At 46.7% G+C, this 27919-nt stretch overlaps 1 protein-coding gene across 1 annotated transcript; it reads right to left on the minus strand.

Moving 5' to 3' along the window:
* Nucleotides 1–3189: 3189 nt before the first annotated feature.
* Chrna9 (cholinergic receptor nicotinic alpha 9 subunit) lies at nt 3190–27885 on the minus strand. Its single transcript, XM_075943073.1, has 5 exons — nt 27822–27885; nt 13121–13266; nt 11881–12035; nt 9228–9760; nt 3190–3812 (listed from the first exon to the last, which is right to left on the minus strand). Exons 2-5 carry the CDS (start codon nt 13121–13123, stop codon nt 3271–3273), a joined length of 1233 nt encoding a protein of 410 aa, XP_075799188.1. The 5' UTR covers nt 13124–13266; nt 27822–27885; the 3' UTR covers nt 3190–3270.
* Between the last annotated feature and the right edge of the window lie 34 nt (nt 27886–27919).

Raw genomic sequence — 27919 nt, forward strand, 5'->3', positions numbered from 1 at the left:
CCACATAGCAGTGGCTTACCGGCATGTCTGACTCCACCCTTTTTTCTCCCAGCATTCAGTCCAGTCCTCCCCGCCTACCTAAGTTCTGCCCTATTAACAGGCCAAGGCAGTTTCTTTATTCATTAATGGTAATCACAGCACACAGAGGGGACTCCCACATCACAGTACGGAGCCAACCAGTCACTAAGTTTATGTACACTTGGTCACATTATTTTGCGATCTGTGATCTTCTATTTTCTCGTCTCTTCTCTCTGGTGTCAAAGCCATCATCACAACTTCTCTGCCTTAGTAAGGACAGCCCTGACAGTTCTTCCTGCCTCTTCTCTTTCTAGTCTTTTAGTTATGAGGGCAGCGTTATTCCTGGACCATGGACCCAATGGCCTAACTTTCTTGTTTAAGATTTTTTTTTGTGGTCCCCAGTACTTCTTAGGTCTTTTTCTTCTTCTTCCTCTTCCTCTTCCTCTTCCTCTTCCTCTTCCTCTTCTTCTTCTTCTTCTTCTTCTTCTTCTTCTTCGTCTTCCTCCTCCTCTTCTTTTATTTTTGAGACAGGGTTTCTCTGTAGCTTTTTTGGTTCCTGTCCTGGAATTAGCTCTTCTAGACCAGGCTGGCCTCGAACTCACAGAGATCCACCTGCCTCTGCCTCCCGAGTGCTGGGATTAAAGGCGTGCGCCACCACCGCCCGTCTTAGGTAAACTTATTTAAAGAAAAAAAAAAAGCAAGACTCAACAAGATCCCCTCAATCTGATTACAGACAAATCTATCCCAACTAAACAATGTAAATTATGGAAAAAGAACAAAAGGTAGTTTTGTGAGGTACAGTGGAACACCTGAAGCAGGCAATTTTTATAAAGAAAAGGTTTATTTAGCTCATGGGTTTAAAAGCTTGTAAGATGATCCTCACAGCCCAGGTTCTGGTGAGGGTCCCTCTGCCTACATCAACTGATGGCAGATGTAGTGGCAAGAGCATGTTCGCCACCAAGAAAACACATCTCCAAACAGGAGGCTGAAGAGACTGGGGCCCCACAATTCCTTTCACGGTATTGCCCTCAACTGACTTAAGGACCTCCCACCAGGTCCCCCTTTTTAAAGGTCCCATTAACTCCCAATACCACCACCCTGGAAGCCGAGACACTAACAAATGAACCTTGAGAAAACCCATGTGAACGTTTCTAAAGCACAGAACACGGGTAGCTCATGCTGGCTGGGGCATCGGTTTTCTGTATCTACCGTACTAAATTGCCACAAACATATATGTCTGCTCACCTTAGAGCTGTGGAGGGACTGAAGAGTGGCCTTGGTGTGCTTACGTCAACACTCAACAGGTCAGACAACCTGTGCCTATGGCTTTTCAAGCTACTAGATGCTGGATATTGTAGGCCCAGAGTTCCCAGTTCTCAAGATGTGTGGCCTTGCCTGAGCCCTTCTTAGATGCCACCTCCTTGGTTCTTCCTCTTTTGCCTCCTCTTCCATTTACAAGAATCCTATGATTATACTGGGCCCATCTGGATAGCCCAAGAAAAGTCTGTTCTGGGGATGTTCAGTTAGTGGTCGTGATTCTCTATTGCCAGGTAACTTAATACGCTGGCAGATTCTGAGGATTAGGGCATGGCCATCTTTGAAGACACATTTGATTAAAAATAGAGAAGCAGTTGAGATCCATAGAAAGTAAATTAGGGAGCCAGTGTGAGGGCTCAGTAGGTTAAGATGCTTGCTGCCAAGACTGATGAGGTTTTTGTTTGTTTGTTTGGTTGGTTGGTTGGGGTTTTTTGCGGACTTCTTGGTTTTTGTTTTTAAAGCAGAAGTTTTAAAAGTAGTTTTGTTTTGTTTTTTGTTTTTAAGGAAAGTGAAATAAAGCAGAAAGTCTAGAAGTAAGAATGAGAAACTAGGCCTGGTGGCACACACCTACAATCTTAGCACTTATGAGGTGGAGGCACATGTTCACAGTCAACACTGGCTACAAAGTAAGTTTGAGACTAGCTTGGACTACACAGGACCCTGTCCCAGAAACATTAAACAACAACTAAACAAATAAAAAAATCAAAGAATAAGAATCTTTCAGTCTCTTATTCTTCTACAATCTGTCACAACCTTAGCAGGCGTGGTCCAACTTGAACCCACAGTTTTGAGAGTGGAACTTTAGCTCAGGTGTCATTCAAATGGGCAAACACTAACAGCCTTCCTAACCCCCATCCCCTAGCTTCTTCCCCTGAGAAGGAAGAGCCGATGCCTGCCTGCCTAGGTCATAAGATTGTCACCATCAGAACTGGCCAGGGATCTGCACATCTTTGCTTTGACACCCATGCAAATGTAAGTCATACCTTTATTATGTGCAGGAGGTGGGGTGGGGGATGGGAGGGATGCGGGTAGGTGATGGACAGACAGTGCTTAAGGAAGTGAATTAATGAGGGAGCTCAGACTGCTGATTCCTTAGTTTGATCAAAGACTTAATACAAGCACAACCTCATCTATCTTATTTTAATTAAAGACTTGATATAGCAAAGGCCTTATCTTTAGAGTACAAAATAGCAAACACTCATGGCATCACTATTTATGAATAAAACTCTTTCCCTTTAATATCTGAGACTAGACTTTTGGTGAGACAAAAACCTTGCTGTTGTTATTGCTGTGTTTGTTTTATTTATCTATTTTAGATAGGATCTTATAATATAGCTTCATAGACTAGGCTGGCCTTACACTTGTGGTGGTCCCCCTGCCTCAGCCTCTCCAGTGCTAGAATTACGGGTGTGGTATAGTCACTATAAGCTAGCCAGGACAAAATCTTTAAATTGCCATTTGAGACCAGGTTATAATGCACCCCATCCGAATAAGGTACCCCAAGGCATCTATGAGACTGAATTTACATGAATCTTTTCTTTTTGCAAAAAAATATTTTTTTAAAGACTAGGAGAAAACATGTTTTTGCCTTTTCTTGCTTTAAATTTTATGCATAAATGCACTGTTTTCTTGATAAAGAGATAGAGATTTGTGTAAATTTGAGGCCTGCCACTGACCATTATGGGAGGCTATGAAAAGGGTCCATCTTACTTCCTTCATCCCCTTCCCCTTGACAGTTTAGATCTCCTGCCTAATTTAACCTGACGCAAAGCTATGCTATTGATTGAAGTTAAAAATAAAAGCACACACAACGTATCTCCTAAGTTGTATGTGAACAGCAACTGGACTCAAACATTAAAACAGTTCACAGGGGCGTTTTATTGATTGTTTTCCCCAAATATCCAATGCCAACCAGCCCACTCCTTGTCTTTTCTCCTAATCTGCCCTTGCTATGATCAAAATGGTCATGACAAACACCATAACAAAAAAAATCCACATGAAAAACCGGTCTATGACTTTGGCGACTTTCTTCCACTCGCTGCCCTTGGAGTTGGTGGCTTTGTGGTCTCTGAGGCACTTGGCAATGTACTCGATGTTTCTAGTCAGCACTTCATAACGTGCACAGGAACCGTCAGCATTCTGGGGGCTCCCGCCCTGGCACCCCAGGTCGTTCTTTAAGAGTTGGTTCATTTCCTTCTTTCTGGAAAGGTCTTTGTTTCTGGATGTTTTCAGGTTGGCCCCTGGGAGTGTGCTGTAAACCTTCGTGAGTGGTTCCGCCTCCTGGCTGTGGTGGGGGCCGAGGCAGCTCTCACCCACATCGTAGACAAACAAGATCCTGGACATGTATTTCAGGATGACCACCTTGGCCCAACGTGGCACTGGCCGGGCCTCAGCCCCGCAGAAGTGGATGTTCATCACCATGATGGTAAGGGCCGTGGAGGCCGTGATCAGGGCCATGGTGGCAATGTAGTATTTACCTGGAATGACAGTGGCATTGGCTAAGTTTATTTTCATACTCTCTTCATTCTGATTGAAAAAGAAACAGACACCTTTCCTAAGAAGTTGGTCCACGCTAGTGGTGCCTTTTAAATCTGAAGTCCAGCATTGTCACCCACTAAACTCAGAACTAAACATGAAACTGTGATGAACTCCAGCTTCCTGCTCTATAAAACAAGTGTAACAATGGCGTCCAACGTACAATATGGTGAGGCAGAGCATAAATGTCCTTGTAAAGTATTCAGTACCATCCTTGACTCTAAAAGGTTTACAGATGTTTACCAGGATGTGAAAACACACTCATTCTCAACAAACCAGCAAGTGTAGCCTTTGACCTGTTCTTAGAACACCTCCAGGCCTCATTGTTATGAGACACAATTAAGACTGTCTAAGAAAGGGGACGCTGTGCCACTGACTTTAGATGAGATCTTATTCCATAAGGCATTTAAATGTTCATGAAAAGGGGAGGTGATAGAAAGGCACGGGAAGGGCACAGATTCGTGAAGAGCAGAAACAAACAAAGTAGAGCCCAAGGGTGGGCGATGACTCAGCGGTAAGATAACCTGCTCTACAAGCATGAGGACCTAATTTGAGTCCTCAGCTGTAGGAACCTAGGCAGCATCTTACTAGAACTGGATGGAGGTGGGGTTTCCTTGGACTTTCCACAGGGCAGGGGACCTTGATTGCTCTTCGGGCTGAGGAGGGAGGGGGACTTGATTGGGGGAGGGGGAGGGAAATGGGAGGTGGTGGCGGGGAAGAGACAGAAATCTTTAATAAATAAATAAATTTTAAAAAATTAATTAATTAATTAATTTTAAAAAAGGCACCTAAGGCTCTTTGTGCCTATAATCCCAGCATTGGTGGGCAGGGGCAGGTAGAGCCCCAAACCTCACTGTCCAGCCAGCCTAGCTGAAACGGACAGCTTCATTTAAGGGAGACCCCCCCTGTCTCAGTGCAGAAGGATAGAGAGCAGAATGGCGGGGAGGGCCTGCTCTTGCCTCAGCATGACCTAGAGTGTGAGTGTATGGACACAAGCCCCACCCCACCCCCAGGCCCACCCTCACCCTCATCCTCCACAAATAAAACCAAGGGAAGCTTTTTGAAGTGAGGAATAAGATGAGCACAGTGATCGCACCTGTAATCCCAGCTTCGGGAGGTGGAGGTGGATGCTTGTGCCCAGGAGGTAAAGGTCAGCCTGCGTAATGTAGAAAGAGGCCTTCTCCAAAAAGGAACAGAGTAAAATAGGGCACTCATGGGGAGAGGAGAGGAAGAGAGCAGGAGCTTTCATTGGAAAAAATAGTAGGAAAAGAAATAGCAGCTCATCCTTTTTTACAAACGAATTTGGAAAAGTTCTTTTTAATAGAATTTTTAAATATCTTTTTATTTATTTATTTATTTTCAGCTAGAGTCTCACATTAGCCCAGATTGACTTTGGATTTGTCAGGCAGCCTAGGTTGATCATGAGCTTCGAATTCTCAAGCCTCCACCTCCTAAGTGCTGGGGATCACCGGCATGCATCATCTGACCTAGATTATCATGGGCATGCATCACCCTGCCTGGATTATCATGGGCATGCATCACCCTGCCTGGATTATCATGGGCATGCATCACCCTGCCTGGATTATCACGGGCATGCATCACCCTGCCTGGATTATCACGGGCATGCATCACCCTGCCTGGATTATCATGGGCATGCATCACCCTGCATGGATTATCATGGGCATGCATCACCCTGCATGGATTATCATGGGCATGCATCACCTAGGCTAGATTAACACAGGCATGCATCACCCTGCCTGGATTATCATGGGCAGGCATTGCCCTGCATGAATTATCATGGGCAGGCATCACCCTGCCTGGATCCATGAGGTGCTCATTCATGTTAGATAAGTGCCCTACCAACCAAGCTATACCCTCATCACCGTGGTGTCTTTTTATTTTATTTTATTATTATTATTATTATTTTGGATTTTCGAGACAGGGTTTCTCTGTAGCTTTTGGTTCCTGTCCTGGAACTAGCTCTTGTAGACCAGGCTGGCCTCAAACTCACAGAGATCCCCCTGCCTCTGCCTCCCGAGTGCTGGGATTAAAGGCGTGTGCCACCACCGCCCGGCCGTGGTGTCTTTTTAATTATTTATTTTTCAGTATTTAGGATTGAATTTAGGGCTTTCTGTGTATTAGACAAGTGCTCCTCCATTGACAGATATCCCCGTTCCCCAGAGTATCTTGAAATAATCATGATAAAGAGGTTCTGGTTGAGGAATCCAAAATTCGATATGGGAAAGCCTATTGGTGTAATTCACTGTGTTAATGTGTAAAAGAGAAAACTCACACAGTTATCTTATAAATGCTGACAGGAGGCTTGATAAAGCCTTGCCTCCGACAGCACTGGCAGGCCTCTGACAAAGGAGCCGCGAATGAGTTTGCTAACGACATAAGGCCGAGTAGAGCTTGTTAGATGATAGGGATCTGCAGCTGCAGCTGGCCAGACAGAGAGAGAAGCTCCACAGATGCCGGCCAGGGGCAGCTTCTGTGCGGTGGGGAGTTGTGGGGACAGGCAGGCATGTTTTAGTGTCATGGAGTTCCAGGTTTATTGTGGTTAGCAATAGCCTGGCCTTGAGGCAGTTCTGGCCTTGCCACAAGTCAGGAATGGCTCCTTGTGACCTCCTATTCTAAACGCTAAACCAGGCTCAGAATTTACAGTCTTGACTCGCTATGATTAATTCTTGCTGGTGTTCTGAGGCAGCAGTGGCCTTGATCTCGGTCCAGCCTGACCTGAAGCAAAAACAGTCTTGTTCTAAGGCTAGGATAGCTCAGCACAGCTGTCCATCCCAGAACAGCATTCATAATAATGTTTACCATCCACTTATTATTTATTAAAAACCCCAGATTAACTATAAAGGGAGCATGGGCCAGGAACATGCACGAAATGCTACTTGTCATTCAGAAAGTGTAAACGTGTGTGTACTGTGAGAGCAAAAAGGCTGGGACTGTAGCTCTTGCCTAACACGCACAAGGTCCTGGGTTCAATCTGCAAGCACAGGGTGAGGTGGAGGAGAGACAGAGCCGGGGAGGGAGAGATTGGGAGTTCAAAGCTATGCGGGGTGGCTTCCAGCACTAGGGAAGCTGAGAGATGAAAATCCAAGTGCAAGGCCAGCCTGGTTGCATGGTGGGATGCTGTCCCCAATAACAATGACAACCAAAGGCAGGGAGCCCATTTCACAGGTGCTACAAATAAAATGCTGGCATTTTTAACAAATGTTCTCAAGATCCGTGTATACACCTTCTAGAAGGACAAGTCCCACATTACCATAGAAACGATTAATGCCCTCCAAATGCTTGTGAGTCATCTCTCTTTAGAAATGCGTCAATTGGGATTGAATGTCACCGCTAAGGAAGAGAGGAACCTGTCAGTGATCTCACTGCAGACAGAGTTATCATTTCTGGCTTGGTTTTGGGTTTTTTTGAGTAAGGGTATTGCGTAGTTGGCACCAGCTCCCGTGGTGTAATGGTTAACACTCTGGAGCCCGAATCCAGCGAACCGAGTTCACATCTTGTTGGAACCTCTTCCTTGAGGAAGAGACCTGGTCAATCATCCTCATCAACTCAGACCATGACACCCAACATAAATGTGTAGCCCATGCATGCTTCAGCATTGCCAGGGGCACGTGTCACTGTTGCATTGTGTAGTTAAGGCAGGCCTTGAGCTCCCAGTCTCTCTTCTACCCCCCTGAGTGCCAGGTGACAGGTGTCTGTCACCATGACACTCATTTCTGTCTTCAGAGAAGTAATTAAGGTACCAGATACCTACACTTTTCCTTTACTAGTGGAGAAGAAAACCTGTGTTTATTTTAGGGGAAAAATTGTGTGTGTATCTTGTGCCTGTGCGTGTCTCCTGTGTCTTGTGTGTATCTATGTATGTCTCTGTGTGTATCTGTGTGTCTGTGTGTGTCTATGTCTCTGTGTATATGTGTTTGTGTATATCTGTGTGTGTCTATGTCTGTGTGTATCTGTGTTTTTGTGTATCTCTGTGTGTGTCTGTGTCTTGTGTGTATCTGTGTCTGTGTGTGCCTGTGTATGTATCTGTTTGTATGTGTCTGTTTCTGTTTGTGTCTGTGTGTCTATGTGTGTCTGTGTTTTCTCAAAGAGACATAAAAGGGAAAAGGTATCCAGGTGTGGCAACGCCATCTGTAATCCCAGCACTTGGGAGGTGGAGGCAGAAGGATCAGAAATTCAAGGACAACCTTGGCTACAGAACCAATTCCAAGTCAGCCTGAGCCATATGAGTCCTTGTTCCCCAAAAAACAAAAATAAAAAGGGAAGATGTTTCCATAGAGACTGATATACATCACTGTCTGAATGTTGGATAAGTGGATTCTGTAGTGAACAAAGGGTCACACAGCACCCAGTGACTAGTGTTCTCTATGTCCCTGAGTCCTGTACTTCTCCTGTGTCTTATCTTAAGAAACTGAAATGAGGTTTTATTTGGGTTCCAGTGAGCATCTATTATAGCAGCCAGTTGAGGCATTAGCTTGGAGGGGTCTCCTTGGTGGCAGTGGCAGGAGGTGTCAAAGGTGATGGAGGGGTCTCAGAACAAGGTAGATGGAGTAGCAGGCATGGCAGCCTCAGCCTCCACTTTAACCCTTGGCTGAAGGTTACATTCCTGCAGACTGTCAACAACGTGTTCTGCAGGCTGGAGAGAAGGCTCAGCTATCAAAGGCTGTCACAACCAAAACATAAGAAAATGTATTCTGCTTCAGGATGACCAGATTCCCAAATCCTGCCCATTGTGGCTAATACATTTTTTTATATTTTAAAAATAAAACGTTTATCATTTAAAAAGATCGACAAAGCAAATCCTTATTAGAACCTCTGTTCTAATAAGTGTGTGAGGGGGGTGGTCTCTGCTATGCAGGGCGGATGTCTGACTTTTGTCTCGGCTGGTCTTCCTCTCACAGCTGCCATGCCTCCTTTTGAGAAGAAAGACCTAGAACTATGAACTGCATGTATGAAGCCCAGGATTTAATCTCCACACCAAGGTACCAAGTAAACTGGGTTTGGTGGAACAGATCTGCAATCCCAACACTCAGGAGGTGGAGGGAGTGAGGAGCAAAAGATTCAGTTTCTTCCTGGGTAAATAACAAGTTTGAGGCCAGCCTGGGCTACACTATAAAACTCTGTCTCAAAATCCAAAGTTAGATAACCCTAAAATAAACAATTGTTCCTTTGTAAACCCGGAGATCACAAGAACCATTTGATGCCAACAGCCATACCTATAGGCAAAGATGCCATCTGCAGGCGCAGAGTGGATTTTGTGGAAACATTCGACCAACTGCTTCGATTTGAAGCATGCACACCTTCCCAGCCACTACAAAGCTAAACATATATACACTCACCTATCAGAGGCACGTTTTCTGAGGCTGGCATGATCTCTGCCACCATTAGCTGAAACACAGTCATAGCCAAGAGGATGGTCACTCCCAGGGAGACCTTCTCCCCAGAGGCTGCTGGGAGATAAAAGCTCAAGGGAGCGAGGAATGATATGAGGACACAGGGGATGAGGAGGTTGACGATGTAGAAGGAGGACCTCCTCTTCAGGAGCAGGGTGAAGGTCACGTCTGGGTACGGCTCGGAGCAGCAGCCATAGGAAATGACGTTCTTCACAGCTGGCATGCCGTGGACCTCCCATTCCACATCCTCAATGAAGTCAGAGAGGTCACCGCTGTCCAGGGCATTGAATATGTCCACCTGGTTGCCGTTGTAGGTCCAGGAACCAAAGGTCAGGTTACACTGCTGGCTGTCGAAAGGGAAGTAGGTGACATCGACCACGCAGGAGCTTTTGGTGATGGCTGGTGAATCCCAGGTGATGAGGCCGTCGTACCGCAGGACCACATTGGTGTTCACGGGTTCTGAAGACTCATCGTCAGCCCTGGACAGCAGATGGGGAAATAATGACAGGTGCTTGCTAAGGAGCCTTACCGATTTACCTCTGAACAGTTCATCACCCCGTGTCTATGACTTCAGCATCTTTGGCAGTGGGTCCCCTTTCTCTGTCCCTCTAGCAACTGAGTTTGGAGTCACTTCCAAGGCACCTTCTCCTCCACCTCCTGCGACCGATCTGGACCACTTCCCTTACCATCTTCCGTAAAGCATCTCTGCTAGGTTCCTTCCATCCCACATCATTGCTGCCCATGATCTAAACATCCAGAAAAGAAGGCAGTCTCTCAGGGATAAGATCTGATTCTCTGTCCTCAGAGGTGAGTGTGTTCATTTGAAAACACAGGAGAAAAAGTCACTCTTCTGTAATATTACAGATGTTCACTATTTCCCAGGGTATTTTCTCTTACTCTGTCAACATCGGCCCCTACTGCTTCTAGGTATGAGAACTCTACTTTCTTTAGGGAGTTGGTCTTCCTCCACTGTTACTATAAGGCAGAGGTACTGTTGGTATGAGCTCGTGAGCGCATAACTTGCTGCTCTAGTACAGAGTCGCTGGCGCAGGTTTAACTTAGCGGCTGTGTATGCGTGCAAAGAAGAATTTCAACAAAGCTGTGCACTGCGGCGCCCAGTAGAGCCAAGAGGGTAGGGAGAGCCCTGTTTATTCTGCTTGTTCCCCAGGGAGAACTGGTAGAACCTCCAGAAAACACCGAAAGATCATTTATATCAACGGAATTCTCAGAGCTTACTTTGTGGATGAAAGCGGTGATGGATCCCGTGACTCATCATGGAAAGACGGTAGGGAATGAGGGAGAAGGAGGAGAGAGGGTAGAGCAGGGTAATAAAGTCTCAGTTCTTAAATGTTAGCTTGTTTGGAAGGCATGTGAGACATTTTCCTGCTTCCTTAAAATGAGGAATGGACAACAGGTCCACTCTGCAGCTACTGAATTCAAGTCTGGGTTTTATCAGGAACTGTAGGCAATTTCAAGTATACTTTACAGTCTGAGAAACATGAACCATACCTATGTATGCAGGCCCTTGCTCTGAGAAAAGAGTCAAAACAGTCCCAAGATTCCATCCTCCCTGACTCTATAGTCTGAAACCAACTGGACAATTCTAGGTGGCCCATCCTGTTGAATCTTGGTAGCATTTCTGCCACATAATCTTTGGACCATGAGCAGGTTAAATCGTTTCTCCAGAAATCCTTACGTTGAAGTCCTAGCTTTCCAGCACCTCAGAATGCGAGCTTATGGAAGAACAGAGCTCAGTTGGAATGGTGGTAAACTTGGGAGGTTGAGGCAGAAGGATTGCCAGATCCAGGATAGCTCGAGCAAAACAGCAAGATCCTGTCTTTAAAAACAAAGGACCATCAACATACAAACCTCCTAAGAGGAAGAGAAGAAGGAGAGGGGAGGAGGAATGGTTACGGCAGGTGCCCAGTTAAGATGCAGATCAGGCTGGAACAGGGTGTCCAAGAGAGGGGATTCAGGCATGGGACACACAGAGGGAGATGCCCCCTGCCCCACCCTGTGAAGATGAAGGCAAAGATCAAAGTGCTGCTTCTACACCTCAAGCGAATAGCAAATGCTAGAAGCTGGGGCAGAGGCACGGAATAGGCTTCTGTAGGGAGTCCACTAACACTTTCTTCTCTGGCTCCAAAAGCGTGAGCTGACAAGTGTCTCTTCTTCAAGTCCCCAGTCTGTGCTTAGAGCTTGTTTCTTAAGAAACTAACATGGCCTCCGATTTTTTTTCGAGACAGGGTTTCTCTGTGGTTTTGGAGCCTATCCTGGAACTAGCTATTGTAGACCAGGCTGGTCTCGAACTCACAGAGATCCGCCTGCCTCTGCCTCCTGAGTGCTGGGATTAAAGGCGTGCGCCACCACCGCCCGGCACGGCCTCCGATTTTGCACCGGAAAGGGGGAGTATAGAATTTGATAGTCTCCTTCCAACTCTAGGCTTTCCGGAGCTGATACTCTTATCATCTGAGAGTTGGACTAGGAACACAGATTCATATTCCATGTGTAATTTAGATGTCCCCTTGATGTCATGTTGAAGTTTCTACTAAATCTGTAGGTTTGTGGCAGGGAATCATCTGGTCCGAGGTGTACTTACTTGTTGTACAAGACAATGTCGGGTCTCCACACAAGGTCGCTGGGGATCCTGATGGAGTCTAGCCCATCATACTGGTCTCGATCCCATGTGAGGTATGCGTCATGCCATGTTTGGCGGATCCACAGATAGGCCGTCAGAATCTGATTTCTCTCATCCTAAGCAATGAAGCCAGATGTTACTTTATCCTGTATAGATTTTCAGCTGCGGGACACTTATTCTTGACAGCAGGAATCTCAAGGAAGCCCATCTCTTTCCACCCACAAATGAGACCTTTCAAAATTCTATCTGGTTGATGGATTACCAAGGCTACACCTAATGCCTCCTTGATGGGTGTGCAGAAGGTAAAAGAGACAGGTATTTAAGACTTTATATCTTTCTATGAATCAACTGCTCAATTTTCTCTGAAAATGGATCAACTACCAATACATTTGAGCTAGGAGTTGGGAAATATCTACCGCATGCAAAAGAAAACATCATTCAAATCTCATAACAGTGTGTAATAAAATATTTATATGCAGGAAATCATCCATGTCATGTTTTTTATAATTGTGATTAAATCCACATAACATCTGAGTACTATGTGTATACAGGGGACCTAAGTGCAGTGCCCAGAACCCATGCTAGGAAGCTCCCAACTGCCTATAATTCTAGCACCAAGGGATCTAATGCCGTCTTCTGGCCTCTGCAGTCACTGCAATAATATACACAAGAGAACACACAGGCACCCATATACAAGTGGTTAAAATAAGATATTAAAAAGCTCCATTTTAGCCATTTTATAATGGTCAGTGGCTCCCGGTAATTTACCATACTGTATAATCGTCTCAATTATCTAACTCAGGGACATTTTCATCACACCTAAGAGAAACAACATAGCCATTAAGCAATCGTTGGTCCCTCCACCAGTCCCTGGCAACCAACACTGTTTTCTGTCTGAATGGACAGACCTATGTTGAACACTTGATGAATAGAATCATACCACATGCAACGCTGTTTCTTTTGATTGCTCTAGACTGCTAGTGCTCCTGGCCAGAACTGTAGGTGACAGCAGCTACATCGTGACATTCGAAAGCATTTGGTGAAATGCTTTCATTTAGTAGAAAGCTTCCTTTTCCTGGCTCTCTCTCCTCCTGCAAGCTGTGCTCAGCACTGCCCATTCACTCTCTCCCGTGGTCCCCTTAAGACATCCCCTTTAGGAGCAAACGCTCTTTCCAAAGTGTCACCCTCCCATGCCGCTCACCATGTCCTTGATCTGAGAAAGCGTGATCTGCAGGGTGACATTCAGAACCGTGTCCGTATCTTCTACTGGACGCAGGGCATTGGAGTAATCTTCAAAAAGATCATTAAACAGTTTCTGAGCATATTTTCCATCTGCTGCTTCTCCAGCTGCTCAAAGAAAGGACCCGGATCAGCATTTCAAAACAAGAACATCGCTGGGATAGCAATGGGGGGAGGGCTCCACATCAGCTAGGGACAACTTCATTCAGGTGGATGAGTTCTTTCTCTAGCTGGTCCTGCCTACTCTGATCATCGTGAGTCAGAAAGGGGTACGGACATACCCGTGTATGCACATCGGCGCTCCTATCTTTCCAACCCTACCCCATCTTCTACTAAAGAAAAGGCTCTTGAGGAGCCCATGGGGAGCATGGTACTAGACTCTCACCTCTGAGCCCAGAAGCAGCAAAATACATCCAGCAAAAGGAGAGGTAGGAATGGGGCCGGTTCATCTTTTTCCACCCTCTAGAATGCCCCAGTTAGATAATGAGGACTTCCGCTTCCATCTATGAAGGGCACAAAGAGCCCTCACTGCCACAGATGGAGATGGAGACTGCCTGCCCCTGCTCCTGCCCCCTCCCCGCCATGTAAGCTGAGACTGCAGCTCTGGTAACTGTGATGGCAGGAGCTGGGGGTGGGGTGGGGTTTAGGCAGTGCTGCTCTTGGGGCACAGAACCCTCTTAGCGCACAGCTACCCTCTATCCAGACCAAAGAAGAAAAGGTAGAAGCAGGAACCAAGTGCACACTTGATGCCTAGAGACCCCATGTTAGCAAAATGGGGGCTTGCTACACCTGCCACAGCGGATTCAGTTTGGGTGCAGAGTCTAAGGGAGGCTGAGCGACTACAGACATAGAGCTGACATCCAGAGACCAGCAGCCTTTGAAGGAGACGCGGCTGCCTGGTCTCTAGAACAAGTAGATGTTTGAGTTCCTTCCCTCCCTGTTTCTGGCCACTTCTCCCACTGTCCCACTGGGCACAGACCTTACGGAGAAAATGGGCAAGAGTATTCATGTGACGGTCTGCTGAATGGGAGACGACACCTGACCCCAGGAGAACTGCACGGTTTCCAATTCGAGCTGGAGTCAGACACCTGGCTGTAGCGACTAACCCCACCCCCAAGTCTGGACAAGTTTCCTGGTCATTCCTAGAGTGTTCCTGAGTAAACTGACAAGCCCTGTCCCCAAAGCTACAAGTCCTCAGCTATGTAGCCGGGACAGCATCGAGGACGCGCTAATGATTTACAGCTCAGCTCAGCTTCGTAGATTCAGAATGTCTCCATTTATGGAGTCAACCAGGCTCTGCCAGCACTTACAACAAAGGGTTCAAAGGCTAACCAGATCCCGCGAGACTAGCTTCTAACCATATGCTATCACCACACTTTTCAATGAAAAGGTTTCATTAAAACGCTATTTTATATAATTTCATTCACTTTTCACATAACTAATTTTGCACACACACACACTCACACACCAATTTCCAATTGCATCTGTAGTCTGGGAGCTCACGGCTGTTCTCTTGTCTAAGGAAGCTGTATTGGAAACCAAATTACGATAATTTGGCTGCCTAGGGTCAAAGCAAGGAAATGAGATAGCTCTATTCGATCAGGTTACAGGTAGCTGATGAGTCACCCCATCCCTGTTCAGGAATACACCTCCCATATGGAACAGATACCCAAGCCGCCAGCTGAGAGGGTTTCTAATTGTCCACCCACCTCTACTCTTTGAGAAGACATTATCTCCCCCTCAGCCCAGTCTCAGTCATCCAATGACACAAGTCCTAGACCCTGGGACCACGCTTCCTTCAACAAACCACTGCTCTCCAGTGTCCAAGGCAGTTTTGTTTAACCCTGAATTATCCTATGGGGAAGCCAAGGTCCCAAGATGCACGTGGGCTTGCTTCTAGCACCTACTGGCCAGCGATGAGATCCAGGCCACCTACCTGAATTATTATGCTTACAACATGAACATGCCTGCCCTGGTTTTTAACAGTATGACTTTGGATGCAAGGAAGTGATATTTTGCTTGCGGGCTAACACTCTTTCTGCCTGACCTCCTGTTTTTTTTACTCCCCACAGTCCTCTGAGAAGGCTCTGGGAACTGATGCTCAGGGAACACTGGGTACCAGCTGCCCTAGTAGCTGATTCTGGTTACTCATGCTCCACTCTGCTCATTCAGTGGGTCCCTTAGAATTAATAATACTACTAATAATAATGATGAAGAAAGCTGATGGTCACCTCTTAATGCTAACAATGTGCCAATTAAGCCAACACTTAACTAATTAGTCAATTAATTGGTTTTTTTTTTTTTTTTTGGCGGGAGTGAAAGTGAGGCCAGGCTGCTAAAGAATACGAAGTAAACCAGCCCTGCCTCTCTGGGATGAAGCCTACTTGATCATAATGTATAATTTTTTGGATGTGTTATCCTCCTGGATATTGGAAGGAGACAAGATTGCCAGGCAAAAATTGAAAACTTGAGGGTGGGGGTGGGGTGGGGGTAAGGGGATATGGGGAGAAAAAAGTGAGAAGGGATGGGGAGAGCTTGGGGGAATGGGACGGTTGGGATGGAGAAAGGGTGGATATGGGAGCAGGAAAGTATATATCTTAATTAAGGGAGCCATTTTAGGATTGGCAAGAGGCTTGATTCTAGAGGTGTCCCCAGATGACCATGGAGATGTCCCCAGCTAGATCCTTGGGCAGCTGAGGAGAGGGAGCCTGAAATGGCCCTATCCAATAGCCATATTGATGAATATCTTGCATATCACCATAGAACCTTCATCTGGCAATGGATGAAGCTAGAGACAGAGACCCACATTGGAGCACTGGACTGAGCTCCCAAGGTCCAAATGAGGAGCAGAAGGAGGGAGAACATGAGCAAGGAAGTCAGGACCGCGAGGGGTGCGTCCACCCACTGAGACGGTGGGGCTGATCTAATGGGAGCTCACCAAAGAAAGATGGACTGGGACTGATGGAGCATATGATCAAACCGGACTCTCTGAATGTGACTGACAATGAGGGCTGAATGAGAAACCAAGGACAATGGCTCTAGGTTTTGATTCTACTTCATGTACTGGCTTTGTGGGAGCCTAGTCTGTTTGGATGCTCACCTTCCTAGACCTGGATGGAGTGAGGAGGACCTTGAACTTCCCACAGGGCAGGGAACCCTGACTGCTCTTTGGACTGGAGAAGGAAGGGGAGGGAGGTGGGGGGAGGGGAAGAGAAATGGGGAGGAGGTGGAAATTTTTAAGTAAAAAAAAAGAATACGAAGTAAACTATTTTTTTTTATTTTTTTTCTATATTTATTTTTCTTAAGTTTCTTCTCTTTTTAAAATTAATTAATTTATTTTTTAAAATGATCTTTTCTCCCCGGGTGGTGGTGGTGCATGCCTTTAATCTCAGCACTCTGGAGCAGATTACTTTGTCTCCATGCCTCAGTTGCTTCATCTATAAAATGGGAATGTTTATAATAATGGCTACCTCCTAGAGCTGTTTTGAGAAGCAAATGAGTGACTTCATGGTAAACTCTGAAAATAATACTTATTATAAAACTGTTAAATAAGTAAACTTTACTGGGATAAGCACATTATATTTATATCATCTATATCTAGATAGATACATACATACATATAAGCTATAGCTAAAATTTATTTTGTTAATTATTTATAATTCTTTCTTCTCCAATAAGACTTCCCCTTCTCTCCTCTCTCCTTCTCTGGGTCTCTCTTTGTGTCTTTCTCCTACCTTAAATGTCTCAACAGACCACGTTAGAGAACAATTGCTTTATTTGACAAATAGTTTGTACTTTAGGTGGGAGAATTTCTTTCCTGCTGTTTTCTTGTTGTCTTTTTTAAAGACTACTTTTTGTTTATGTGAGTGTGTGTGTATGTGTGTGCGTGTGTGTGTAGTTCCCCCCAAGGCCAGAAGAGGGTGCTCCAGGTAGTTGTGAACCCCATCTGGCTGGGGTGCTAAAATCAAAGACTGGTCCCTGAAGAGCAACAAGTGCTCTTACCTAAGAAGCCATCTTTCCAGTTCCTGGTTGTCCTTTATTTTACAGCAATGTAAATATTATTATCAGTCCACAGTAGAGTTGTTTGTTTTTGTAATAATATGTACAGCGTATAGGAGGTGTTGAGACAGGGTGTTATGTAGCTCCAGGTCAACCCTGAACTCTTTTGTAGACAAAGTATTACAGGTATGAGCCAGCAAGCCTAGTGGTAGTCCCCTGTACATTGTGGGTTACCCAGTCTAAACCTATCACAGAGATGAGCAAACCCTTACTGTAAAAAAACAAAAACCGAAAGGCAAATATTTTCAGTTTCACACCATCTGGTCTCTGTAACAAGCGCTCTTCCTGAAGGTTACACCGTGAAAGCAGAGGAGTGGCAAAATGAACGAGTGTGCCCATGCCTGAGAAAATGGTATTGGCAGCCAGGCACAGGGGCTCATAGGCCTGCGATCTCAGCATTCGGGAAGCTGAGGCAGGAGGATTTCTGCATTGCAGCAGGTACCAGGACAGACATGTTTCAAAACAAACAGATAAACAGACAAGAAGGAAAGGAGGAAAACAAATCTTATTTACAAAAACAGGCGGTGGGTCATGGTTCATGACCCCTGGTACAGGTCACTGAATTCAACAAATCCACATAACTGTACTTGGGCAATGTGCTGGGGTTCCGTGCCCCATGAAGAAGGGGCATTGCCGGCAGGTAGAAGAGAGTTACAGTGCCCACCCTGGCATGGTAAGGTGCAAGGCTGAGCCAGGGGAGACAGCACCTCACACCATCTTCCATGCAGGCTCCAAATATAGTCAGCTTTCGACTGAAGAGTTAGAAATCCATGGGACCAACTAGCACACGGTAGCCCCTGCCCCTTGTGATGTGAGAGGCTGTACAAACGTGTCCTTGTCATTAGAGAGCCAGGCAAGGAACTAGATTACTCCAATATTGGTTATATACCCAGTGATGTTAGGAACTGGGTACAACTGGTCCAAGCATAGGCAGCTGCTGAGAAAATTTAAGTGTTCCGGAAGTGGGAGTCTCTCTGGGACCTCAGGAATCAGAGCCCAAAGCTGGGAGGAGGGAATGGGCACAGCTTTACTGAGAGATAAAGAGTCCCAGGGTGCTCTTTTGTTCCCAGGATTGTATTTCCCCTCCAGATGTCCCCCAGTTATACCCCAATCCATTGTCTTGGGGGGACTTCCAGGTAGAGCAGAACCAAAGGGAATGAGGAGGGTAGCCTGGAACATGGAAACATGGGTGCATATTGCATTGCACTGGACAGAAAGCATCCTCACTGACTGTAGAGCTGAGTCCACCTTTATAGCTCCAGGTATCTAAATAACACTCTTCCCACAGTGCCTGATGATGTTGGAAGTGTCCAGCGAACTGGGCACCCCATTCTTCTGAAACCCAGCAAGCCTGGCTTGCCTGGGGCTTCTGAGCATCGTGAAGGGAAAGCCTCATGGCCCAAAATAACCTTGGTGAAACTGCCAGGCTTCTGTTCTTTTTCTCCTGCTCCATGCTGTGCCTACCACCACAAAACACTAGAGACAGCAACTATGCCAAACTTTATTTATGGAGCTAGAGGTTTGTGGTCAAGTTGAAAGGGAGCGATGCTGGGGAGACGGCTCAGTGGTTAAGACTCCCAGCACCCACACTTTAAAGACAGTCTCCAATAAAGTTATATTCTGGGGGACTGTTAGGACCTCAAACATGCATTTGGGAGTACGCAGTTCAACACCTAATGCTCATATCTAACCATCAACAGATTCTAGCGGTCCTGCCTCTATAACATGTCTAGAATCTAGCCACCTCTCCTGCTCTTCACCGTTCATCCTGGTCCAAGCCGTTGTCCACTAATTCCCACCAGCCCCTCCATGCCTGCCTCTAACAGCCACCATGGTGCCATGGGTGGTTTTTTCCACCACCATCCACTGAGCTAGCTCAGTGGGTTTTCATCTGAGAGAGGAGCCCTGCATTGCAACACTCTCCCTCACGCATCCCACTCATCTCGATGGCCTTCTTCATGCCCCACAGACACACTATGCCCCTCCTATTCCAGTCTTCAGCTCTTTCTGTCCCCGCTATCAGGGGTTTCCTTAGCCACATCTCCTTGGCTGGCTCCGTCTCTGCCTTCTTGGGTCAGCGGCTAAGCCTCTTCCTGAGGTCCCTGTACTACACAGCACCCCAACGCTCCTCCTCCTTTTTCCTGCTTTCCTTTCCCCCATACCCAAGAGCAACCAAGATGTGTGCCGTGTCTGTGTCCTTGCTTATTTATCGTCTGCCTCCCTACTGGAAACTCGGTTCCAGGAGAGACGTGACCATGCCGTGTTCTATGCTGATTGGATATCTATGGATTATACAAATGAGTCATGCGTGGAATAAGAAAGGGGAGCTAAGGAATAAAAAGCTGGGGGAACAGATGGAAAATAGCAGATATTTTCTTATTATCTCTAAGATTACGAGAAGACGTCAACTTCTTCATGTCCTCCTTCTCTTCCTCTTCCTCATCCCCCCTTCTTCTCACTTACACTGAGGTAGGCATTTATTTAGCCTTACATTCAGCTTTGTAATATTTTGGCCTGTAGCAGGCAATTTTTCCTGAGAACATGAACATAGATTTTATTCTTCTGTATACAGCCATGTATGGTAGACAGTCCTTCCTCAAGGGGAGCCACCGCCAAGGTCAATGCCTTCGGTGCAGAGCTGGGCCCAGAGGCAGCTCCCCCTTCTCTCTGCTGCTGACTCTGATGCAGCAGAAAGGACACAGCAGAGTCCCGTGGCCCAAGATCAAGGCGTAGGCCCATCATCTATTAATCGTTGAGTAATAAGTCCTGAGACTCATTTTTACATTTCTGAGAGTGAGGCATGACACTCACTTAAAGGGGTTATTGTAAGGATTCAAGAGAAAACAGATGAACTGCCAAGCATATACCTGACACGTGGCAAGCTATTGACAAAGATGACCCCTGTTAAGCCACACAGGCAGCTCCAGGAGTCAGTAAAAACTTCATTTAGTCGCCAACAAAAGAGCCAAGTTCATGAAGCGATGTGAGCTGGCGCTAAGGGCCGGGCAGTTTCTGGGTCAGGAGGATGGTGGAAACATGACCCCGGGTGCCTGTCCTGGCCAGGTGAGTGAGCTGAGGGAGCACACCAGGCTCTGATGTCTGTGTTTTGTCAAGACACTCACTGTTCACTGGGAAGTCCCCTCAGGGGACAGAGCTGAGCAAGGTGAGTGTCCGTGGCTCCCTGTACAGTCTGGGGTCTCTCCTCACTGCAGGCTGAGAAGCGCTTCTCCTCGGGAACATTCTAGGTGTTCTTGAGTATCCAATCCTTTCTTAGCCCATCGCTTCTACTTCCTCTTTTCACAGCAGACAGCGTGGTCACAGTTACACGGTGTGGCCCCATTGTTTGCCATTACCATCTTCCTGGTGACAGCTGGGAGGATGACGTGTCTGGGGTAGACAGATCCTCCTGTCTTGTCACAGGACCAGTCTACTGCAAAGTTGTTAATCCCAGGTTCCTCCCTGGAACTCAATAAGGAAACTCAAGACAGTACCAGGCAAACCAAACTGACCTGCTCCCAGAATATTGTGTGACTAGCTCCCAATCCCTCTCTGTGTGTTCTCTAGTGTGGCTGTGGCCGCTTGAATAAGATTGGTCCCCCCCAGAGGCTCATATATTTGAATGCTTAGTCATCAGGGAGTAGCATAACTTAGACAGACTAGGAGAGGAAGGTCAAGATCATGACAGAGAAATCTACAGAGACAGCTGAACCAAGCTCGAGGAAACTCATGAACTCTAGACCCACAGCTGTGGCGCCTCCAGGGGACTGAACTAGGCCCCCCATGTGTGGGAGACAGTGGTGAAGCTTGGATTGTCTGAGGGGCCCCTGATAGTAGGACCAGGATCTCTCCCTGGTGCAGGAGCCAGCTTGTTGGAGCCCATTCCCTATGGTGGGATGCCTTGCTCAGTCTTAATGCAGAGGGGAAGGGCTGGGTCCTGCCCCAACTAAATGCATCAGAATTTGTTGACTCCCCATGGGAGCCCTTATCCATTGGAAGGAGTGGATGGGGGGAGGGGAGAGGGAGGCAGGAGGAGAACTGTGGTTGGAATGTAAAATAAAGGAAAAAAGGAAAAATAAAGTAAAATCCTGTAAAAAAGAAAGAAAGAAAGAAAGAAAGAAAGAAAGAAAGAAAGAAAGAAAGAAGGAAGGAAAAGATAAAGGACTAGGAGGTGTATTTTGTTGGGGTAGGTGTGGTCTTGTTGGAGGAAGTGGGTCACTGGGAGTGGGCTTTGAGATCTCTTCCTGCTGCCTAAGGAGGAACTCTCAGCTCCTTCTCCAGCACCGTGTCTGCCCGCGTGCTGCCATGCTCCCTGCTACGATGACAAACTAAGCCTCTGAAACTGTAATCAAGCCCCAATGCTTTTCTTTCTTACAGTTGCCATGGTCACAGTGTCTCTCACAGCAACACAGCCCGAAGGCACCCAAGAAGTGACACGTCTCCCTCCCTGTCCTGTTCTGTGCTGCTGCTGTAGATCAGCCTGCATGACTCACGAGCCAATCCAGCCAATTCTCACACTTCAGAGCCTGGGAATCCCAAAAGCCTGGTGCTGGCTTCTGGGCCTGTTACTACACTACAGCGTGACACAGAGTGTCTTCTGAGAAGAAAGGAGAAGTTTGTTGGTTAGCTCCTCTCAGTTCCTCTTGTAAAGACAGTAATCCACCACTCCCCACTAAGAGACCTCATCCAACCACAAAGGCCCTCCTCCTGACACCATTAGCCTGTGAATTCTTGAGGTATGTTTCAGGTTGGTTGGTAAAGTGTTTGCTTCACAAGCGTGAGAACCTGAGATCCCCAGAACCCATTTTTAAACACACACACACACCCCCAGCAGATGCTGTGGTGTGCACTTGTAATCCTGCCCTGAGGATACAGATTCATAGGAGTTTTTGGTCAGCCAGTCTAGTCTGAGAGAGAGCTCCAGGCCAGAGAGTAACTCTCAAAAGCAGTGGCTGAGGCTGCCTGAGAAAGGAATAACACCTGAAGTGGTTCTCTCTCTCTCTCTCTCTCTCTCTCTCTCTCTCTCTCTCTCTCTCTCTCTCTCTCCCTCTCTCTCTCCCTCTCTCTCTTTCACACACATACTCTCTCCTCTCTCTCTCAAACACACACACACTCTCTCTCTCCTTTCTAACCCCCCTCCTCTCTCTCTCTCACACACACACACTCTCTCCTCTCTCTCCCCTCTTTCCTCTCTCTCTCTCTCTCTCTCTCTCTCTCTCTCTCTCTCTCTCTCTCTCTCACACACACACACACACACACACACACACACACACACACGAACATTAAGGCCCATTGAGATGGCTCAGTGGGTAAACTGTTTTCTAGGCAAGCGTGATGACCTCAGTACAATCCTTGGAACCCATGTAAAGCAGAAGGAGGGAACTGACCCCATGGAGCACTCTAACCCACTCAAATGCCCTACAGCTTGTGTGTGTCCCTCGCCCAACCCATACAGACAACACAGATAAATAAAATTTAGTTCAACATAGAGAGAATTAGGTTTCCAACGCACAAGGCGTTGGCACACATTAAAACCAAAAGCACTTAGGCAGAAGCTTCTAGGGAGGAAGGGGCAGGAAGAAGGTGTGCCCTTGGGGAAGCAAGTGGGGGTGGCGTCCTGAAAATAAGCAGAACTGGGAGACCTCATTCTTGATTTTTCCCCCCTTCTGGCCACTTTGTAGCATTCCGTTCTCCCTTTAGTCTCTCCTGTCATTGCATTGATGCAGGCTGTGCACACCTGAGCTGAGAGAGAGGAAACCGGAAAGGCTACAGCAAGGAAGGGGCAGCTGCACGGCAGGGGCAACGGGGATGAGGATGAAGCAGGCTGGAGGCCAGGCCCTCTGTGTGCTCGCTCTTCTCACTGCCTAACAGAGCCTTGTTCGTGCCTAAGCTGAAAGAGAAAATCAGCAGCACTGATTCTGTGATTAAAACGTTGGTATCTCAGAGCTGGAGAGATGGCTCAGCAGTTCAGAGCCCTGGCTGCCCTTGCAGAAGACCATGGTTCTGTTCCCAGCACCCAACCACCTGTAACTCCAGTTCTAAGGGATCTGATACCTCTTCTCACCTCCCTGGACACCAGTCGACTCTCATTGTGGGGATTTGAATGAGAACGGTCCCCAGAGGCCCATATATTTGAGCGTTTGATCCTCAATGGTGGAACTATTTGGAAAGAATTAGGAGGTGTGGTGTTATTGGGGTAGGTGTGTCACAGGGGGTGGGTTTTGAGGTTTCAAAAGGCCATGCCATTCCCAGTTGGCTCTTTCTGGCTTGTGGTTGTTGCTTCAAGATGTAAGCTCTCAGGGGCTGGAGTGATGGGGCTCAGTGGTTAAGAGCATTGCCTGCTCTTCCAAGGTCCTGAGTTCAATTCCCGGCAAACACATGGTGGCTCACAACCATCTGTAATGAGGTCTGGTGCCCTCTTCTGGCCTGCAGACATACACACAGACAGAATATTGTATACACAATAAATAAATAAATAAATAAATAGATGTAAGCTGCCTGCCGCGATGCTCTCTGCCCTGACGGTCACAGACTATAGCCCTCTGGAACTGTAAGCCCCTATAAACTCTTTCTGCTGTAAGTTGCTTTGGCCAGGGGGTTTTGTCATGGCAACAGAAGAGTGACTAAGACACCCATACACATAAAAATGTCTATATTTCTTATACTGAAACGTTGCATTGGATTTGGCTTTTAAAAATAGTGCATTAAGCCAGGCACAGTTAGTTCCAGCTACTTGGGAGACTGAGGCAGGAGGATTGGTTGAGGCCACAAATTCCAGACCCCCCACCAAGTAACACTAGTGTAGAAAAGGAAAGAGGAAAGAGAGAGAAATTCCATGTAAAGCTATGTATGGTGGCACACCTGCAATCCCAGCACTTGGGAGACAGAGGCAGAAAGTTTTCCGGGAGTTGGAGGCTACTCTGTCCTACATAGTAAGTTTCAGGCCAGCTAGGGTTAACGAGCAAAACCCTGACCAGTCATCATCATCATCACCATCACCACCACCATCATCCTCATCTCTATTCATTACTGAGATTGTTTTTGCACCCTTTAGATTTTTCACTCAATGCTAAACGCCTCTCTTGTCTCCCCCTGGTCCTGACCCCAGTAAGATTTAATTCAATACAGACCTGGCTAACTCACCTAATGAATGATCTTTTTAAAAAGTTGGGACACTCTAGAAATAATCTACCAGAATCAAAGTCTATTTGTTTTAAATATAGAACAACAATCCTACTATAAGAATTGGAACAAAGGATGCAATTCTCAACAACAAATCAAATTTGAGAAGTAATTTCAAATTCATGATGGTCTAACAAAGCCAAGGTACTTTGCCTTGCTGGCCACCAGGTGTCGCTGTACACTCCCTGCAGAACTCTGCACAGGGCACATTGTCATCAGGGAAACCTGATGTTTTAAACCCACCTAAGAAACGGCTCCAAAAAACCAGCCTGACCAACAATCACTTGAAATACCACATCTACAGCAATCCACCCATTCATCTAGGATTTCTGGCTAATAGTCAAAGGCTTATGACAATAAAATCTATCAATTGATTTAAGCCAAGAAATAGATTGGACTCTATTTGTCCTAAGCAATATATTTTTCTAGAATATTCCCGCTTTCTCTTTCTTCATCCTCAGCCAGATTAATGTTTACCCAAACACAATTCTGTTAGATGAGAACAGAATATTCCAGAACAGTCTCAGAGGAGCAGTTATTCCCCCTGCTTTGGAGGACTGAATCTGAATCACTTCTTAAGGGTGGGATTTAAATGATCTCTCTCTCCCTCCCTCTCTCTCTCTCTCTCTCTCTCTCTCTCTCTCTCTCTCTCTCTCTCTCTCTCTCTCTGTGTGTGTGTGTGTGTGTGTGTATACTCTTAGGTTTAGCAGATTGAAATATTCCCTTAGGAAGAGAGAGGAGGCTCGTGAGACTCCAGAGGTAAACAAACGTCACACGTCAGGTCAAGTAGAAACTTGGGAGATTCTGGAAGGCCTCTCCCCAGCTTTATAGACTAGCCAACAATGGCTCGGGGAGAAGATGCTAGCCACCCAAGCTGATTTCTCAGACCTGTCAAGCTGCCTGTGAGCTGTGCAGTGTCCAGGCCTGCAGCTTTATGAGTCATCAACTGTCAGGGTGGGCTTTTCAGAGAGGCAGCTGCATTTTGGAGTCTTCTCTGTTCCTTCTGGTAACCCTCACCCACATGCCTGTGAACAAACCCCGGAAAAACTCATAGTTCACCAAAACCTTGGTTCACCAAGCTAGACGGTACGTTAGTCTGCCGTGGTTTCCATTTGTAGGGTGAATAGACTCAGATGAGCGTGCTGCAGCCTCCAGCAAATTAGGAGGTGTGGCTTTGGTGGAGGAGATGTTGTCACTGGGAATGGCAGGAGACTTGGAGGTTCCAAAAGAGTCCCGTCATTCCCAGTGTCTATCTCTCTCTTTTTCTTTTACGTGTGGATCAAGACGTGAGTTCTCAACTACTGCTCTGGTGCTGTGACTGCGGCAGTGCTCCCCGCCGTGATGGTCATGAACTCCACTCCCTTTTGGAGCTGAGAGCCCCAGTCAAGTTCTTTCTTGTATTAGTTACCTCCGTCGTGGTGTCTCTTTATAGCAATAGAAGAGTAAGTAAGACAACCCTTCCTGCAACGGTTCTTGGGAAATGGCAGTGACCATATTCCTTCTGCTTCTCCAGCTTGCCCAAGCCAATGCCCTTCTTCCTTTAGGAATTTCTGTTCCAAAGGAACCACAGAAACAATGGCTGGTCTTGGTACAGAGTACCTGCAATGGCTTCATAAGCCTACGAAGAGAACATGCTAGAAACTGTCCTTGTGTGGCCATTTCTCTGGGTTTTCACCCTAACTTCTCAGGCAAATCTCCCCTGTCTACACATCCCTTCGATGTTGAGTTTCTCAGGTTAAGTCCCAGGCCCTCCTCTCTATGTGTGTGCTATAGGAATTCTTAGTAGTTCTGACAGACATGCAGTAAGGCAAGGGAGTAAGAGCTGGCTCCGAGGTGACAGACCAATGGCATGATCTTCAACCCAGGAGAGTAGCACGTTCAAAACCATACTTCCACAATTATGATAAGCAGTATCTTCTGCTTACCATAAAACTCATTATTTTTTAAATCCTTAATTTCACTTTACTAGTTATATGTGTACAATGTAGGTGGAAAAATACTGCTTAGAAAAATGCAATTGCTTAATAAGTTTATGAGAAAGTCATGTTGATCTTGTGGCAGATACATCATTTCCTGCCGTTTCAAAATTTAAGTTCTCTTTTCCTAGAATGCACTTCCCCCGATCTCTGATGCCAACTCCAAGCCATGTGCTCTGACTTGGTGACTTCCATGACAGCAAGGCTATTGTCCACCGTAATCTTTTTACCTCTGTGGAGTTTCCAAGGTTTGGGCAGTTGCAAGAAGCAGGCGTGGACAGCCTGTAAGTAACCTGTCTGCACCACAGGGCAAGAGCAGGAGAAAGGCGTCTCTTTTTGTGAGCCCACAAGGGCAGTAGCACGGAGTTCCGTGAGCTGTCATCTCCCACGTTGATGACATCACTGCTGGCTCGGGCCCTCTGTTGCACTCTGCGGGACAGGGACTCTCAGAACTAAGAAGAGTTGGGACACGTATTTCCACGCTGTCTCCTTGGAGGACCAATTTTGAGAGGAACGAGAGGGGCCTCAATATAAATAATGCTGCTTGCCCATCATGAAATCTGTAGGCTGCTAAGAATGCAAAAGCCTCTGGAAGTGAACCCAGTAACAGTGGTGAAGAGACCCTGAGAGGAATCTGGATGAACACTACCTGGGTTCAAATCTCGGAACTGTCTCGTTCTGCCAGGATCAGTTTGCTTGTCTCTAAAGGACTCAAGACAAAAGCCTTGAGGTAGTTCTGAGGACTGAATTCAGGAATACATATTAAGATCTCAAACAGGGACAATGTCTCCAAACAGGAACAAAGGCTCATTCACGTGTATCCGATAACCTATTACAGACACCCAGCTTGAACTTGAACCCAAGACATCAGGCTAGCCTCTTTCCCACCGGCCAGACCACCCACCACTCTGCTGCTCTTGGCTGGAACTCGCTGACATGTTCGCCCTGCGGGCATGATGTGGCCTCCACCGAGCCCTCTTTCCCGTTTCCATGGCTACATTTCCTCTCCTCTGAGTTACTGAAAGCCCTGACTGCAGAGGCAGGTTTATTTATAGCTGAAAAATTAGTGTTATTTGGCTTGAGTTTTTCTGCAGCCATCAGCCCATTACTCTAAGAGCGTCCGCACTGGCAGGCGGCACCCCTCTCTTTCCCCAGTGCCCTGGAATCGTTCATTAGTGGCTCAAAACAAGGTTGATTGAATGTGTGTGAAGAGAGCAGCTCGACCCAGCCTTTCTCTAGCAGAAGCCAGGGTCCTTCCCAAACTCCGACACCCACAGACCTACCACTGACGACACAGCTGTACTTGGATGTCCCCACCTTAGGTATGGCCAAAATTTAGCTCACCGTAGTCTCGATCTTCTCCTGCCCCGTGTTCCTGATTTTCATGAACGGAGTCACCATTATCCAGGACAGAACCTGAGAGCGGCCTCATTCCCACTCCCGTCTTACCACCACATTCCCATCAATGCGTCGCCAGACTTCCTTGGCCGTCTACCGAAGCCCTCATCTTCAGTGATGATGAGGATGGTGTGTCCCTGACTTGGAGG

This window comes from Microtus pennsylvanicus, chromosome 12 (genome assembly GCF_037038515.1).
Source record: "Microtus pennsylvanicus isolate mMicPen1 chromosome 12, mMicPen1.hap1, whole genome shotgun sequence".
Taxonomy (NCBI): Eukaryota; Metazoa; Chordata; class Mammalia; order Rodentia; family Cricetidae; genus Microtus; species Microtus pennsylvanicus.

What these genes read in the sequence shown, in the direction of transcription:
- Chrna9 (XM_075943073.1), bottom strand. An exon ending in GACATTGTCTTGTACAACAA is followed by an intron (nt 9,761 to 11,880) that starts GTAAGTACACCT and finishes TCTGCTGTCCAG; the next exon opens with GGCTGACGATGAGTCTTCAG. An exon ending in AGAAAACGTGCCTCTGATAG is followed by an intron (nt 3,813 to 9,227) that starts GTGAGTGTATAT and finishes CTGTCATTCCAG; the next exon opens with GTAAATACTACATTGCCACC.